Consider the following 17,865-nt stretch of genomic DNA (forward strand, 5'->3'; position numbering starts at 1 on the left):
TTGAAACTGTAATCCTACTGAATCTGAGGTGTCACAGGACACCCAGATAGGTGCATCTAGCAGGTCTTTGAATGTGTTAGTACAGGTTTGAACTCCGAGAAAGGTAAGAGGTAAAAGTTTAGGAGTCATTTACATAGAATTAATAGTTGGAAAAGCAAAAATGAGCTTGCTAAAAGAGGGTAAAGAATGCAAAGTTGCATTCTTGGAGATCATCATAGATTTTGGGAAGAGGGAGAGAAAAGCCAGAAAAGACTATCACAGAAGAAGCAGCCTGAGGGAAGAAAACAGGAGTCTGTGTTATCTTGGCATTCCAAGAAAGAAGGGCATCTTAGAGAGACAGGAAGGGAGGATGAAAGGGGGTAAAGAAAATTGACGACTGGGAAAAGGCCATCGGATATGATTAAAGGTCACAGTTACCTCAGAGGGGACTGTCTTGGTAGAGTAGGGACAAAAATCATACAGCAAGAGATTAAGGAGTGAACAGGCAGTCATGAAGTAGAGGTAATGAACAGAAATTATGCTTTCACACATTTTGATGGTGAAGTTTGGCAGGTAACCAAGATTCAAGAATATGGATAGGAACAAAATGGCAGAAAGAAAAGACAGCTGTATTAGTCCGTTCTCACTCTGCTATAAAGACACTACCTGAGACTGGGTAATTTATAAACAAAGGAGGTTTAATTGACTCACAGTTCCACATGGCTGAGGAGGCCTCAGGAAACTTACAATCATGGCAGAAGGAGAAGTAGGCACCTTCTTCACAAGGCGGCAGGAGAGAGAGTGAGCGAAGGGGGAAAAGCCCCTTATAAAACCATCATATCTCGTGAGAATTCACTATCACAAGAACAACGTGGGGAAAACTACCCCATGATCCGATCATCTCCCACAGTGTCCCTCCCTCGACACGTGGGGATTGTGGGAAGTATAACTGGAGATGAGATTTGGGTGAGGACACAGAGCCAAACCATGTCAATAACTGATGGAGTGAAGACTGGGAGCAGGCTGGCAGGGGACAGTGCATTCTCTGTGGAGGGACTCTGGGTGGAAGAAGGCCTGGAGTGTAGAGGGGTTGAGGTGGAGAGGGAGCCAAGGTGCCCACGTCTCTCTGGCTGAGGGAAGGGCAAAAGTGTCTGTGAGGGCGAGTCCTGAGCTGGAAAACTGAGAAGGTCTGGAACAAAGATGCTGGAGGAAAAGGAACGCCGAGCCTTTGGCAGGACACACTGGGCTCAGGTAATGTGATTTGTAGTGGAGCCTGTTGCCCCAGGTTTGTGACCTTCCTCATTAATACTTGGCAGTTAAGAAGGGGAAAATGTGAATATTGTGCTCTGCTCAGATGGGCAAATGAGATAGAAGAAAAACAGGCAAAGTCGTCCTGAGTACGAGGAATGTGGATGAAGGGTTTGACCACACTCAGTGTCCCAGGGGATGTGAAGCACCCAAATCCTGAGTACGAGGAATGTGGATGAAGGGTTTGACCACACTCAGGGTCCTAGGGGATATGAAGCAAGGTAGGCAAGTTGGCGTGTCCCCCATGAAGCAACAGCACACACAGGGCAAGAGCAAGGGCAACACATCACTGTGCAGAAGTGAAACGAGATGGAAAATACAGACGTGTTTACCAAAGCAGTGAAATTTACATTAGTTTCCCCTTTCTCCCTCAAATTCAATCCAATCTCCAAGAAGCAAAGACAGAGGAATCCAAGGGAATGATGTCTTCTGAGAAATGCAGGGGAAGAGGAAGAAATGGTTTAAATAGGTTTGTGGGATGAGAAGGAGAGAGTGGCAGGGCAAGGTGAGATGGCCGTGCATATGGGGACTGAACTGGAGGGGAGATACGGGGCCTCTCAACAAGATGTTTCATCGTCACCTCCTCCCTTCATGTTTCTTCTCTCTAGGAGCTCTTACAGGCAAAACAGGATCTTCAGGATCTGCTGATTGCCAAAGAGGAGCAAGAAGACCTCTTGAGAAAGCGAGAGCGTGAACTCACTGCACTGAAGGGAGCCCTGAAAGAAGAGGTTTCCAGCCATGATCAGGAGATGGACAAGCTGAAGGAGCAATATGATGCTGAGCTGCAGGCCCTGAGGGAGAGTGTGGAAGAAGCAACCAAGGTGAGGGATGGGGCAGGAGAATCTGGCTTGGGAACAGATGAAAGGGTAAGACCCTCTCTCCCACACGACTGCAAATTCCCTTCCTTCCTTTTAATTAGAGAGTGAATCTCAGTTCATCAGATCATGGACACAGAGCTTATTAACAAAGAATAAACTCAATGGTCCTGCTATTGACCTTTTAAAGTCTGTAAACTGAAATGTTGGTAGGGACATTGGTTAAATCCTATTGCAGGTGGGGAGATGAAGAGGCTGCAGATGAACACTTGAGGTTCTGCAGCCCATTGCAGAGTGGAGGGCTGTACTCTCCCAGACGTTCCTAACGGTCAGAGGCCGAGGGCATTGTGTGACCATGTTAATGGGCAGAAGTGTAGACAGGACCCAAATTCCTGGAATCCTTCACCCCCTGCCCTAGTCTGTTCCTTTTGATTTTGTGTAGCCTTTTGTTAGACAGTTCAGGTTCTTTTCTCAGCACAGTTGCAAGAGGGTTAATTGGCTGAATTGCCCAAACCCTTCCAAGATAATTTTTCTCTTAATTGAATTCTTGGCTCCTACAAATAGATTCAAAATTATGCTGAAGTCTTTTGGGGCAGACGTCATACTGGCTGTTGAAGAAGAGAAAAACAGTATTTTGAAGGGGAAAATGGTTTGAAATGTCATGCCATCTTTAGGGAAAGAGGGGAATTACAGAGTATACAATTTTCAGAGACTCTACAATATATAGGTTAAAAATGATGAAGAAAGAGCTCTTGATATTGTTTATTCTGTGGTGATTACAGTGACAGCTCAGAGCTAGTAGGCCCTCTCTCCCCTAAGCCCTATGGTGATTCACTGATTTTCAATTATGGCACAGTAATTGCAAATGACAAGAAGTGAAAGATGGGTTTGTTTGTTATAACAATAAAAAGTCTGGGAAATAGTCTGTTTGGGGTTATTACAACTTTGAGACCGTTTTTAAAAGCCTCTTGATGATTTCCCTATCTGATTTTTTTTTTTTTTAAGATTTGACTGAATTTGAGGGAGAAAAGCAAAAGCGATTTAATTTTTATTGCTTTGAGGGGACGTGTCTGTTATTTGCATCTCATTTCATTTCTGTGCAACAGCCTGATATCCTTGCGATTGATCTTTATGTGCTGTTGCTTCATCAGGTACATGCCAATAGGCTACTGAGTAAATTGATTCTCCTTTGGACCCATATCTTTATCACCCTTAAATCTTGCCTCAAAGCTCGACTTAATGTGGTGTATTCTGGGTGGCTCCTTTAAGGGTAGTTGAGAATAGTGTTGGGGGATATGTTTGTAGTGATTTAAGTATAAGAAAAATCAAACTTGTGCCTCACATGGGGTAGGGGCTATTTCATTGGAAGCTTCCGGGTTCGCGACTGTCAGAGATACGTAAGTGAGGAAAGGACACGTGGTAGGTGAAAGGATATCTTTGTTGTATGGAATTGAGATCATCAGTAGAGACTTAAGTTACTGCATTTTGACCCTTTCAAATGTCTGCATTATATAGTAACTCAGAGTATTTTCATTGTGCCAGTTCAAGAGCAATAACTACATTGACCCATATCAGTCTGTAAAAGCAAAACAGGCTAAGTAGTCAAGACGTGTATCATTGGCAGAGAATGGACAGTTTCCGAGCACCGGGAAGCTAACGCGAAGGGGTTCGCCTTAGTGCCCAGTGGGGGTGTTGGTCAGCAAGGGCTCTGTTCAAGGCTGTTTTCTATACTGCTGCCAGCATCGTTCCTTAAAAAAACAAATCTGATCATGTCAGCCTCTGCTTAAATAACTCGCTTGACTCCCCATTGCCGCAGATTTCAGCTGAAAATTGTTAGCGTCGTAGGGAAGAAGTCCCTTCTCTGCCTAACCCATCCCCAGAAAACTCTGTATCTTTCAGACCTCTCACCTCTTCATACGTGTAGAGTGACTTGCTCCTACTTTGCCATCTGACCAGGCTCTTCTTCTCCTTCAAGACCTTCCCCAGATGTCTTCTCTTTTGTGAACACACCCTAGATACCTCAACTACCTTTGGTGCAGTTAGTTGCACCTTCCTTCACCTTCCTTAGGGTTTCTGTGGAACCCTGGCCATTCTTCTACTGTAGTTTGTGTCACACCCTATTATAATTTTTCATCTTGTCTGCCCCCTTCATTAGACTCTGCACTTCTTAGGCATGGGGGCACTTTTGTTCCCCCCTGCCCTTTTTTTTTCCTGAGAGGGAGTGACAAACTCTAGTACCTCTGGGGCCAGACAGGGAGCATAAATGAGTAAAGTGCTGCGTCTGTCGTTGGGATGATAGGAGGGTATGGTGGGGACTGTGACAAGCTGGCTGGAGGGCATGTCCTTTGCTGGAGGCTTCAGTGGTTTCTCTGCTCCAGCTTAGAGTTGCCACTGAGGGAATGCTGGGCCCATGTTGCTAGATCTTTCATTTTTTTCAAGAAGCCAGATATCTGTGAGATCTCCCAACTTTTAAGCATATCTTCAAATTACAAAATAAATAAATAAATAAAACGACATAGACCAATACACCCCATATGCAAGTCAAGAGGCTGTGTTCTTACCCCTTTGAGCTCAGCATGGTGCCTGGGACAGTGTCTGGCAAGTGAAAGTTAGTTTAGGACAAATTTCCTTTCTGACTGGGTTTTTAGTCCCTGCCGTGTAGTTCCTGTTGAATTTTTTCAGTGGTGATGTGGGAAGCCTTTTAGGGAACTCTGGTATTATTCTGTGAATTTCTGTGCCTTGCTTTTGAATTTCTCTGCAGTTTCTTTCTCTTTCCTTCTTCTTTTTCTTCTTTTTTTTTTTTTCTTTTTGAGATGGAGTCTTGCTCTGTCACCCTGGTTGGAGTGCAGTGGCGCAGTCTTGGGTCACTGCAACCTCTGCCTTCCAGGTTCAAGCAATTCTCATGCCTCAGCCTCCCAAGTAGCTGGGATTACAGGCATGTGCCACCATGCCTGGCTAATTTTTTTGTATTTTTAGTAGAGATGAGCTTTCGCCATGTTGACCAGGCTGGTTTCGAACTCTTGGCCTCAAGTGATCTGCCCACCTTGGCCTCCCAAAGTGTTGAGATTACAGATGTGAGCCATGGTGCCTGGCTTCCTTGCAGTTTCTTAAAGAGGATCCTGATTGTGTTTTTTCACCGTATTAGCTTTTGCTTCTGAAGGTGGCTCCTTAACAAATATGATAGAGTCATATTTTATGGGGGACAAATGTATCAATTTAGTAGATGGATGCTGTTTTTGGTTATTTATGTCTTGGTATTATCGAATGGAATCTTAAGATTATTGGAGGAGAGTGAATTAAATATAATTTTTAAATCTGGTAAATAATGTTTCTTAAATATGTGCTCTTACACTTAGATTTTTCCTGTCCCAGGGGGAGAACCCAGCCACCACTGTGGCTAAAAACTGACATTTTTTTTTTGAAATGGAGTCTCACTCTGTCGCCCAGGCTGGAGTGAAGTGGAATGATCTCCCTTCCAGGAGATTGAAGGGGAGATATGTAACTCTCAAGCTGATTATAGACAACAGTAAATGAGCCAAGTGACATGCAGATAAAGTCATATAGGAAACCCTGTAGGAGACCCCATGGCTGTGCTTAGGAAGAGGACTGGGGGCAATCATGAAATATTTCATGGAGGGGACAGTATTTGAGTTGGATTTTGAGTGATGTTTGGGCATGGGGGCTGAGGACATTTTGGGTGCTGAGTACAGCATGAGCAATACCTTGTAGGTGGGAAAGTGAGATGTCTGAGCTGGGCTTTGTGCAGAAAGAGAAGTTAAGGTGACTACAGAATCAGACACTTAAGGGGTGGGTGCCCAGATCCAATGTGTGGACGGTGCTTGGATCCCAACTGAAACAAACTGACTGTAAAAAACAAAATACCTGAAATCATTGGGAGCATTTTAACACTGTATATTAATGATATTAAGAAACTAAACAATTTTTAAGGGGTGATAATACTGCTGTTGTTGTTAAGAGTCTGTGACTTCTTTTGTTTTTTTTTTTTTCCTGTTTTTTGAGATGGAATCTTGCTCTTGTTGTCCAGACTGGAGTGCAGTGGTGTGATCTTGGCTCACTGCAACCTCTGCCTCCTGGGTTCAAGTGATTCTTGTGCCTCAGCCTCCAGAGTAGCTGGGATTACAGGCGCCTGCCACCACAACCGCTGATTTTTGCGGTTTTACTAGAGATGAGGTTTCACCATGTTGGCCAGGCTAGTCTAGAACTCCTGACCTCAGGTAATTTATCTGCCTTGGCCTCTCAAAGTGCTGGGATTACAGGCGTGAGCCACCATGCCCGGCCAAGTCTCTGACTTTTAAAGAAACATACTGAGGTTTTTATAGGATGTCTGAAATTTGCTTTAAAATAATCCACTTTTTTGGGGAAAGTCAGTGGGGCATGGATGGAACAAGATCAGCCGTGCACTGATGTGTGTTAAACCTGGGTAATGGGTAGGTGAGAGTTAATTACATATCCTCTCTATTTTTGCAAATGTTTGAAGTTTTCTTCCTTTTTTTTCTTTTTCTTTTTTTTTTTTTTCGAGACAGAGTCTGGCTCTGTCACCCAGGCTGGAGTGCAATGGCACGATCTCAGCTCACTTCAACCTCCGCCTCCTGGGTTCAAGCCATCCTCCCACCTCAGCCTCCCAAGGAGCTAGGACTATAGGTGCATTCCACCACACCTGGCTAGTTTTTGTAAAGACATGGTTTTACCACATTGCTCAGGCTGGTCTTGAACTCCTGAGCTCAAGCCATCTGCTCATGTCACCCTCCCAAAATATTGGGGTTATAGGTGTGACCCGCTGCACCCAGCCTTGAAGTTTTCTTTGGTAAAAAGTTTGTGTGCGTGTGTGTGTGTGTGTGTGTTAAAGAACAAACAAAAAGAGTTAAAATAGGAAAGGTGGAGTGGGGTGAGATTATGGAGACTATTTTTAGTTGGTAGTCATTGAGGGAGCAATGATGTTTCTTTTATTAGGGACTGATATGGTTTGGCTGTGTCCCCACCCAAATCTCATCTTGAATTGTACTCCCATAATTCCCACATGTTGTGGGAGAGACTGGTGGGAGATAATTGAATCATGGGGGTGGTTTCCCCCACACTGTTCTCATGGTAGTGAATAATTCCCACGAAATCTGATGGCTTTATTGGGGATTTCTGCTTTTGCATCTTCCTCATTCTCTCTTTGCCTGCTGCCATCCGTGTAAGACGGGACTTGCTCCTCCTTGCCTTCCACCATGATTGTGAGGCTTCCCTAGCCACATGGAACTGTAAGTTCAATTAAACCTCTTTCTTTTGTAAATTGCCCAGTCTTGGGTATGTCTTTATCAGCAGTGTGAAAACGGACTAATACAGGGACCTAATAGGGACATTACTTGGTGGTGGTGTGACCTGAGGCTGCAGGTGGAATGGTTAGAAGTAGAGAGTGAGGAGAGATGAGCAGGAAGTAGGGGCTGACTGAGGAGACCCCGCAGGGAGCATGGATTGGGGTGAGGAGGAAGAAGAGATACAGCTAACCTGAGCAGGCATCGTCTCTGGGTGCCTGGAAGGGGGCTGTACTGGGAATGGAAAGGCTCATGAGTTCATCTTGAGACCCTGTGTGAACAGTGAGTGAGGAACAGGGCTGCCCTATCCAACTGGGAGTCGTCGGAGGGAATGTGAGCGAGTGACAGAGAGAGAAAGAAGGGAAGGGGACCGAGGGCCTGAGGAGGAAGAGAAGACACAGACACAGAGACCTGAAGAGAAGCAGCCACATCCAGTGACAGGAAAGCAAGGGGAAGGGCAGTTCATTTGACTTAGTTAACAACCTCCTGGGGGAGTTTCTTCAAGCAGCCTATTTTTGCATTATACATTTCCATACTGAGTTTCTGTACTTTTGTCTGTTCCTGATACTGTAAATTCTTTCTGCCCATATTTTATATTCTCTAACCCTTGTAAGAATTTTATTCAAATTCAATAATGTTGAAACTTTTCTCCCCCTTTACCACCACCCTCCAATTTTGGATGTATGTGTGTATTTTACTCAGCAATTTGGAAATGTCACTCAGTTTTACAGAAATGAATATATGCTTTGGTGCCGTGTTCCCACATCATTTCTAGTTTTGTCCCTTCCCTCTTTCCTGCCAATCTCCGAACAGGTTCTTCCAAAGCATAAGGTCAGCAGAAGGTCAAATGGTAAAACCAGCGCTAATCTCAGGATCAGTGGAATTGCTTCCCTTAAGACATGGCTAATTCAGTGTAAAATCTCATTTCTATCTTCTCCAAGGGAGCCAGGTTGGCCAGGGAAACAGCAAAAGCTCCTCATTTCCTCTGCATTTTAACTTCAAATAATCAACTTACCCTGAATGACAGCTACTGAGAGCTGGAGAAGTGGTGGGATTTGCAATCAAGTGCCCAGGAAAAGGAAAATATCTCTTTTCCACAGACTCAAGCATGCCTAGAGTGACATGGAACTTTCCATAGGCAAAAGTGAAATGGGTAAGATTTAAGGCTAAAAAAAGATCTCTTTTATTTTTCTCTCTCTCTCTTTTGCCCGCCCCAGAAATGGCTCTTTTAATAGTTATGTAACTCTTCTGTATCTTGTATTGATTAAAAAGTATATAAATAAGAGGTCTAGAGTGGTGTTCTGGGATGTTCCTTTTGAACCCATCACAGGCCCAGTGCCCCATTCTGTGGCTCTGAGCCCCGGTGCCTCCCATGTCCTGAGAGTCAGTGGCTGTCATGACAAGACTCCGGGGGGCTGGGCAATGGACAAATCTCTTAGGGGGCCTCCATGAGGGGTAAACAGAGCATCTCTGCAAGTCACTCCTGGTGTTTTACCTGAGCTGCCTAGAGTCACTTGCCAGAGGTTAGCTCATAGGCGACAAAGATATGCTGGTTTATCTTTAGATATGCGGATTCATTTGCCATCAAATGCCTGAGTGTGCTTTCTGTGCCAGCACAGTGCTAGTCACCAAGAATATAAAAGCAAGCAAGCTGTGGTCTCTAACTTTGAGGATCTTATGTGGTCTTGTGGGCAGAAAGATGTGCAAGTTAAATGACGAAGTTATGGGTGCTGTGGTTGAGGGAGGTGCAGAGTAGGAGATCAGGACAGGTTTATTGCTTTAGGTGGCAAAATTCAGGTGAGAAATAGCATGTCAGTTCTGTGGGTTGACACTCTAAGTGCCTTTTATGTACCAAATACTTAAGAATTAGAAATGAAAAAGAGTCTTCCTCTTCGAAGAACCTTTCCAGGAGCTTTGGGACATTGGTATACCTTGAACTTGCTGATTTTGTACCCAGCTTCTTTTAGTGAAACTCAGAGTTAACAATTAGAATTGCTAGGAAGACAAAGAAAAAATATTGATTTGGCTGATGAGTTAAAATATATTTCACGTATTCAGTAAATCAGGTTCCAGTTACAGTTCAGATTTCCAGAGGGTAGGAGCTCATAAACAATTTATGAGGAGAGCCTCTACCTTTCCTGGCTAGGATGATAGAATAAAGGGCTTCTATTTCCAGGACTACTGTTAGGGCTTTTGGCGAGTAGATTTAGCAGCTGCTATTCTGTAGAGAGGATTTTGGCTTTAGCCTCACAGTGCGGGAAGAACTGATGGAAAATTCCATTAGGAGGATCCCTCACGCGGAGAGGTAGGACCTTGGGTAATTTTTAATGACCCTACCTTGATGCCTCATGAACATGTTTAAGCAGGCTGGCATTTTCCAGCAGTACCAATAAGGAGCAGAAGATAGGGCTGATACCCAGGGCTTCTCGATGTTTCAAAGTCACAGCAAATTCACAGCAGCGTGCGGAGAAAGTGTCAAGACTTAGTTGGGTAGAGAAGGAGGTAATGCGCTGGAAGCACAGCTGAGGAGCTTGGTCACGTGATCAGGCTGCCTATGCCTAGCCTTCCGCGGGCCTCCTGAGCACCGATGGAGCGAGGAGGGCCCTTGCCTGTTTCCCACCTGTGGTGAACAGTGACGAGGAGAATAGGCTCAAACCACTCAGATTTCATGTTCAATAGTCAGTGTCAATGTCTAACTGTTGGGAATGGATTGTTGATACAGTTTTTGAAATAGCCATTCAATAAATAGTTCACCTATAGTCATTAATTAAGCAAATATCTAAGGAGCATTTTATTTATGTCAGGCACTGTGCTGGGTTGTAGGAATAACATGGACAAAAGGGGTGAGAAAGACGTTATTCAGATAATCACATGGATAAATGTGTGATTTGCCGGGTGTGGTTGTGCACCCTGTAGTCCTAGCTACTAGGGTGCGTGAGGCAGGAAGATCACTTGAGCCCAGGAGTTTGAGTCCAGCGGGGTAAGATAGCAAGACCCCCATCTCAGAAAAAAGAAAAAAATACATACATGTGTAATTCAGATGTGATAAATGCTTTGAAGTTCAGGGAGGGAGAAAAAGTTTCCTTGAGGAAAATGATGATGGAAATCTGAAGGGTGAATGGGAATTAACTAGATTTTTATAAATCCAGAGAATGGTCCAAGCAGAGGAAAGAGCATGTGCGAGGGGCTTACGACAGAAGGGAGTGTGGTTTGTTCAAGCTGTTAAACCATGGCAAGTGAGGCTGGGCCGTGAAGGGTGGTTGAAAGTCTGGTATGAGAGGAAGTAGAAGCAGATAGGGACCAGCTCATGCAGCCTGTGTGGAGCATCTGAAGGACAGAGTTTTAGAGACAGACAGACAGACAAGCAGGTGTGCGTGTATGTGTTTTTGTGGGGGAGTGTGAATGTTTGACACAGGCAGATTCCTCCCACGGAAAAGTGCCTGCCCTGGGCTTGACCAGTGAGATGGGAGGCCCTGGGATGGTTCGTTCATGCTGACACTTAGGATGGAGGCACGGGATCTCTGAGGTCTCTTCCACAATTTCATTCTATTTTTAAAAGGATTATTACCTGTCTCTGTCTCTCTTGACTCCTGTGGAGAAAGGAATGGAAATAGGATTATGTAGGGCACCATTTTCCTTATGAGTTTTTGCTCCTTGCTAAGTGCCAGTCTCCTGAATTTATAACATGTGTCTTTGGGCAGGTGGATGAGAGTTGATAGGGCTTATAGCTGAAGGGAGAAGCTTAGTATGCTGATGGAGAAGGTTTGTAGGAGGAAAGTTTTTATTTGTTTCTTGCCTGATAAGACTTTTATAATGGGTCACTGCTGGAAATACCTTTAAATGCTTATAGAAGCAGAGAAAGTAACTGGTGGGGTACTTGCCTATCTCCCCATGTGGAGTGGATGTTCTGAAATCTCTGAGCCATCCACGGACACTGCTCAGAGTCCGGAAGTGTGAGTAACAAAGGAGCTATGGCTACTCACTGAGGGCCTTACACCAGATGCATTTCCAGAAGTGGATATGGTCAAGCCACAAGAATTGGGTGGTGCAGTGAGGGGGGCTGTTGTAAATAGCCTGGAGCAGTCATAGCCACCATAATACTGCAAACATTTGAATCCTGAACATCTAAAGGAAAAAAGCTTTAATTTTATTATTGGGAATCCTATTCAATCTATGTTATACTCTCTCTGACCCTCTAAATTCTGCCTGATGGATATTTTTCTAAAGACTTGCCAAGATCATTAAGTAGATTTTTACTTGGTGGAAAATTTTGGCGTTATTATTTGATCACTTTAAGCAGAAAATGGAATATGTCATAAACTCTAAATTCGTTAGACAAGAACCAGTATGGAAACAGGAGTACCTACAGTGGCAAAGTTAATCAGAGTGCATAAAGCATTTACAGTAGCCAGTTGGCCCACAGTGACCTGTGCCTTCTGGTCCTTTTGCTCCATTGTTGTCCCTTCCCATGTTGAAAAGGTCTGATCTGTGTAACTAATAGGATATTATGGAAATGATGGAGTGTGACTTCCATTGCTTGATTATAAAAGACATGTGGCTTCTTCCTTGCTTTCTCTTGAATCTCTTGCTGTGGAGGAAGCCAGCTGCCATGTTGTAAGGGCACTCAAGCAGCCCACGAAAAACCCCCTGTGGCAAGGGACTGAGGCCACTTGTCAACAGCCATGTGAGTGTGCCATCTTGGAAGCAGATCCCCTGGCCCCAGTCAAGCCTTCAGATGACTGCAACCTTGACTAACATCTTGACTGCAACCGCATCAGAAACTCTGAGCCAAAACCGCCTGATTGAGTCTCTTCTTTCTCCTCCTCCTCCTCCTCCTCCTCCTCCTCCTTCTTCTCCTTCTTCCTTTTTTTTTTTTTGAGACAGAGTCTCACTCTGCCACCCAGGCTGGAGTGTAGTGGCACAATCTTGGTTCACTGCAACATCCACCTCCTGGGTTCAAGCAGTTCTCCTACCTCAGCCTCCTGAGTAGCTGGAACTACAGGTGTGTGCCACTATGCCTGGCTGATTTTTGTATTTTTAGTAGAGACAGGGTTTCACCATGTTGGCCAGACTGGTCTCGAACTCTTGACCTTAGGTGATTCACCTGCCTTGGCCTCCCAAAATTCTGGGATTATAGGCGTGAGCCACCGTGCCCAGCCTTTGAGTCACTTCTTGATTCCTTATCCTCAGAAACTTTGTGAGGTAATGGTTTTTATTTTAGGCTATTAAGTTTTGGGGCAATTTGTTATGTGGCAGTAGACAACTGATAAAACATTTTGACAAAACCATCTCTTTCAAGCTGCATTTTCTGATAGCCACTGGCTCTAGCAGAACCCACAGCATCCTGCCATGCCCTTGATTGTTACGCTGGACTGTATCTCTTAGGTGATATGTCATGGCTCACATCTTGAAGAAGGGGTGTCTTGTCCTTTGTATAATCAGTACTTTGCAGAATGCCCTGTATTTGCTGTATGTGTGAATCAGAATGTGTAGAGGTAAATAAAGGACACCCGCATAGTGTAAGGACAGGTCAGGGTTTTAAACCCAGTTTTGTCATTGACTTCATAGAATTCTCCTTGTCTTTCTCTGTTTTTATTCCCTCTCTTGTAAAGGGATACTATTTGTGTTATAAAAAACATGTATAATATATTGCTATATAGGCATATGTGCTTGTGCACATATAGACTATTTCAAGAGGGAGATAACTAGTCAATAGTGGTTACTTTTGGGGATATGTAGGGGGATAGGGTAAGAGGAAAACTTCCAAAAAACAGTGTATAAACCTTTTATATCTTTTGAATTTATTCCATGTACAGTGAAGTAAGAGTATTGATCTGTGTCTCTCCTAAGGCAGGTCAAGAAGAAGCCCTAAGTTTAGTGAAGTATTTTTAATTTTTTGTCACTGGGGGGGTCTCTGCCTCTGCCTTGACCTTGACCTTCACCTTCTATCTGCTACCCAGGTCTGTGGCTTCTGCATCCACAGTAGCTCAGTTCCGTCCTCTGACCTCCTTTCTCACAGCTGCTGCCTTGGTTCAGGCCTCATCAGCAGCCATCTCCCTATTTCCCCAACTTGGTTGTCCCCTTCTTACCGCACCCCGTGCCGCAGGTTGGCCAGCCCATAGCTTAGGCCCTTCCTCACAAGTCCCTGGTGGCTTCCCTCCAGTCACAGGAACCTGCCTGGTCTCCAAGGCCTGCGCTCCATGACCTGGCTCCCACCTGCCTTTGCAACCCTGGCCCTCACTGTTGTCCCTGGTGCCAGCCACACTAAAGGATTCCCTGTCACCTCCACAGAAGAGTGTGCTCTGTCACTCCGTATTAGCCACCTCTGGGCCTTTGCTTTGCAGTCCTGACCTGCAAGAAAGGACAGTCCTCACAACAGAGACTTATCTGACCCAAAATGTCAATCATGACTCAGAAACTGGGATCTATGTATATACAAGTGTGTGTGTGTGTGTTGGGGGGGGCGCTTCTCTTTTTACATAAATGACTGCTGTGCAACCCCAAGCCTAGTTGATTAGCAATAGATGGAGTGACTGAATACTTTTGACATACCACATCTCTGATCCCCAAGAATCCTCTCCTTGCAGTGGGGAAAATAATCCTCCCAGGTCTGCACGTATTCCAGTCTCAGACTGTCTTTTCTGACCTGCTGTCCTGTGCTCTCCCACTGGATTCTCTGTGTGTGCCCTAGTGGTCTCCCTGCTTGCTTTCGTCTGTCCCCCTGCTCGTATTAGCCTGTCTGTCCCTAACGTCCTTCACCAGCCCCCGAACTTTGGTCTCTGCCATTTAAAATCCTGCCATCCTTCACAGCTGAGCTCAGATGACATCTCCTTCTTGGGTCCACCCAGCAGCTGCTGTTCTTTCTCTTTGAAATCCCCAGGATCTTTTGTCCCTCGGGTGGCATTTATTGTGTTTTGCTTTGCCTGTAGTTGTTTGTTTACTCAACACATCAAGCATGTGTGAAGTCTGGGGTGCAGAGATGGACAAGGTGGCCTCTGCTCTCAACTCTTCCCCCAGCCTAGTGCCAGAGACAGACAAGAAAGCTGACGGGCAGTTCGGCGTGGGGCACGAGAAGCTGGCATACGACACGGAAAGCAGAAGTTCGGAAAAGGGTGACTTTGCTCAGTGTAGGCAGGCTAGGGCCGGTTCCTAAGAGGGAATGAGGCTTGGGTGAGTCTTGGGGGCAGGGGGAATTGGCAAGGTGACTTATGGGTGGGCAAGGACATTCTGGAACTTCTTGAACCAAAGCATGTCTTGTCCTCTGAGACTTGAACACCTCTTTAGGGGTAACCATTTTCCTTATTCATTTGTGTGCCTTTTATAGTTTTACCTTAGACAGCTAATAGTTTTGTTTGCGTTCATGTATTTATTCATTCAACAAATATTCTTGAGTGCTTATTTACTGGAGGTACTGGACTGATGTGAATGGATTTAGGCAAATAGTTGGTGGCAGATGGATTCAGTAGAAACCACCAGAGTAGTAGGTGGCCTCTGAAGTGATTAGATGTGGTTTAGTGAGTTTTAGCTACAGAGTAAATCATGTGTTCACGGTGACCACACGTTAGAATTCCGGAAATGTGGGCCCGAACAAGTCCAAGTTGGATGCAATGGAAAAATCCCTCTGTCCGAGTCATCACTAGGGAACAGAACTTGTTTGAGCCAGCCTTAGTAGTTTGGTTTCATGAAAGACAAAATAAAGGGCAAGGTGTTTGTTCCCCAGGGTGACTGCAGCAGTTTTCACAGTAATGAATAAAGTAATGCTGTTTTGTCAGCAGTGAGTAGGAGTTGGGGACTGGGAGAGGCTTGTTCCATTCCTCAGGAAATTCCAAAGTCGTGGATGGGCCTTATCCTTGGGGAACATACAGATGAAGGAGAGAATATGACCAAGCACACATATTTCTCCTTTTAATACATCCCTTCTTTTTCTTTCTTTTTGTTGTATTTGTTAAATTTCTGCACATGTTTCTCAAGTGTGTGGTCCAGTGGGAAGAAATACTGGCAGTCTCTGGGTTCAGGGAAACACTGAGTCCACTTACAGTTAGAAATAAAAGGCTGGATGTGCTTCAAAGACTTTTTGGAATAAGACTAGGGACAAAGAAGTCAAGCAAATAAATGACAGAGTCCAGAGAAGGTGGCATTAGAGATAGATCTGAAAGCATTCAGGGAGATGTGGTGCAGGAGGATGTTAAAATCTTGTTTTTTCCATCCCTGAATTGTCCAAGAGCCCAAAGACGTCTACTCTGCAAAGTGTTTGCTATATGATAGTGCAACGAAGACTTAGATGCTGGCAAACTTCGTTGGAAAACACTGGGTTCTTCATGTATTTGGAGCGAGAACAAAGGCATTAGTAAACTTTGGAAAATAGGCAGTGGGATTGTCCGAGAGAGTCCATCTGGGTAAGTATTTTGAGCCAGTTGGGTTTATAACTATGACCCTGAACTTGAGTCCAGCATATGCCAAATCCAAAGGAAAGGTATGTTGTTTGGCCCCTCGTGCTCTTTGATTTACAGGACCTCTTTCTGCCTGGTCAAGGCATTTCATGTCTCTAAGCCTATGACTTTTTATGAGAAGAAGCCTTCTATGGCTCCTTTGCTGCTTGGTTTCAGAGACACCAGGATGCCAGGCTCCTACCCTGTGTGCAGTGCTTCCTTCTCCCTGTCCCATTGTGAACTGTTTACCTTGCAGGCTCGACTCAGTGGCATTTCCTGTAGCTGTCTTAGTGACCCTTCGGGCCAGAAGCAGATGCCTGTGCTGTGTACCATGCCCCTCCTGCTGCTGAACTGGAGAGAAAATGTGGCTGGCAGGTGGTGAACTCTGGCTGATTCAGGCCTAGTGGAGAAAGAGGGTTAATAATTTACTTTGCTCCTATGTAGCCACTGGTGTTGACCTTGACAAAACACTAGTAGAAATTAGTTAGAACCTGGCCTGTCATTTAACTAACAGGATAGTATGGCCTCAAAAGAACTTCTTGTTTTGAGGTTAATCCTGTCTCCGAGTTTACGGCTGACATTCCAGTACATCCGGCCCTGTTTGCATCCAGCAGCCAGGACTGTGGGCTCATGGCGTTCATGGGGTTCACAAAGAGGGCACATCAGGTCAGGGGCCTGGCTCTCCACGGAGCCACTCATTGTGGTAGGAGGCCAAAGGCCACAGTGATCACGACTCTCTGTAGGAGAGGCGGCAGAACACCGTGTGGGCCTGCTAGATATTGCAGGTGAAGAGGCTCCCTGTCCCCTGTGCTTCTTTGGTTTTAAATTCACAGCTTTTGTTTCTTGAGAAGTTTCGAATCTTTTGCCTGTGGTGCTGCGAGAAGGTTCAACTGATTAAACATCCTAAAGTCAATAGCACAGCTCCTTCTGGAAGGCACTTGAACTGGAGGGAGTCCTCTCACCGTAGACATTGCTACCTCCCTTCCCTGAAATAAAGCCTGCTCCAGAGCAATGATTGTTTGGTGGTGTGTTGTGGAAAGCTGTTAATAGTTTAAAAGTTCTCACTAGCTGCTAAATAGGCCTAGACTGTGAAAGGATACATGGTGACCCAAAGGTAGGTTCTTTTTTTGAGAGTCTTGCACTGTCACCCAGGCTGTAGTGCAGTGGCATGATCATGGCTCACTGTTGCCTCGACCTCCCAGGCTCAAGACATCCTTCCAGCTCAGCCTCCCGAGTAGCTGGGACTACAAGTGAGTGCCACCACCTCTGGCTATTTTTTGTATTTTTTTGTAGACATGGGGTTTTGCCATATTGCTCATGTTGGTATCAAACTCCTGGGCTCAAGTGGTGCTCCCACCTCTGCATCCCAAAGTGCTGGGATAGCAGGTGTGAGCCACAGCTCCTGGCCCAGATTCTTAACTTATTAGGGAGTATCCAAATTGATCTGTTTATTGATCTCTTAAGTAGAATCTGATTAATTCTTCATCAGTAGCTAGCTGCAAAGCACTGCAGAAGCCCACTTGCCACTCTCCTTCCCACAGCCCTCCAGGAAGGTGCAAGGAGTTCTTTGAGGTGGTTCTGACATCCAGCTTTTGGGTCCCTGGTTTATTGCTTTTGCCAGTACATTGGCTGGCACCTTTATCCACCCAACAAATACACGCTCTGTAAATATGCATGTACTTTTGGAGAAGGCCGTTGGACTAAGGTGAGGGTGTGGAGGATGGGAGTGAAAAACAGAGTAAGCCAGAAAAAGAGGACATGGAAAAGGAAGGGCAGGAGTTAGAGGGAAGAAGGCTGGGGACTGACTAGTGCCCAGCAATAGAAACAATCAGCATTAGAAACGGGCAAAGGGGCTGGGCGTGGTGGCTCACACCTATAATCTTAGCACTTTGAGAGGCCAAGGCAGGCAGATCACCTGAGGTCAGGGGTTCGAGACCAGCCTGGCCAACATGGTGAAATCCCGTCTCTACTAAAACTACAAAAACTAGCTGGGCATGGTGGCGCATGCTTGTAATC

At 45.2% G+C, this 17,865-nt stretch overlaps 1 protein-coding gene across 2 annotated transcripts in view; it reads left to right on the forward strand.

The window, feature by feature from the left end:
* Positions 1–17,865, forward strand: part of CGNL1 (cingulin like 1) — a 176,636-nt gene that overhangs the window by 88,930 nt on the left and 69,841 nt on the right. For both annotated transcript variants that reach the window (XM_025390493.1, XM_025390494.1), the window contains one exon: positions 1,896–2,108. In XM_025390493.1, coding sequence (XP_025246278.1) covers positions 1,896–2,108 — 213 coding nt within the window. The remainder of the gene's footprint in view (positions 1–1,895; positions 2,109–17,865) is intronic.

This window comes from Theropithecus gelada, chromosome 7a (assembly GCF_003255815.1).
Source record: "Theropithecus gelada isolate Dixy chromosome 7a, Tgel_1.0, whole genome shotgun sequence".
Lineage (NCBI taxonomy): Eukaryota > Metazoa > Chordata > Mammalia > Primates > Cercopithecidae > Theropithecus > Theropithecus gelada.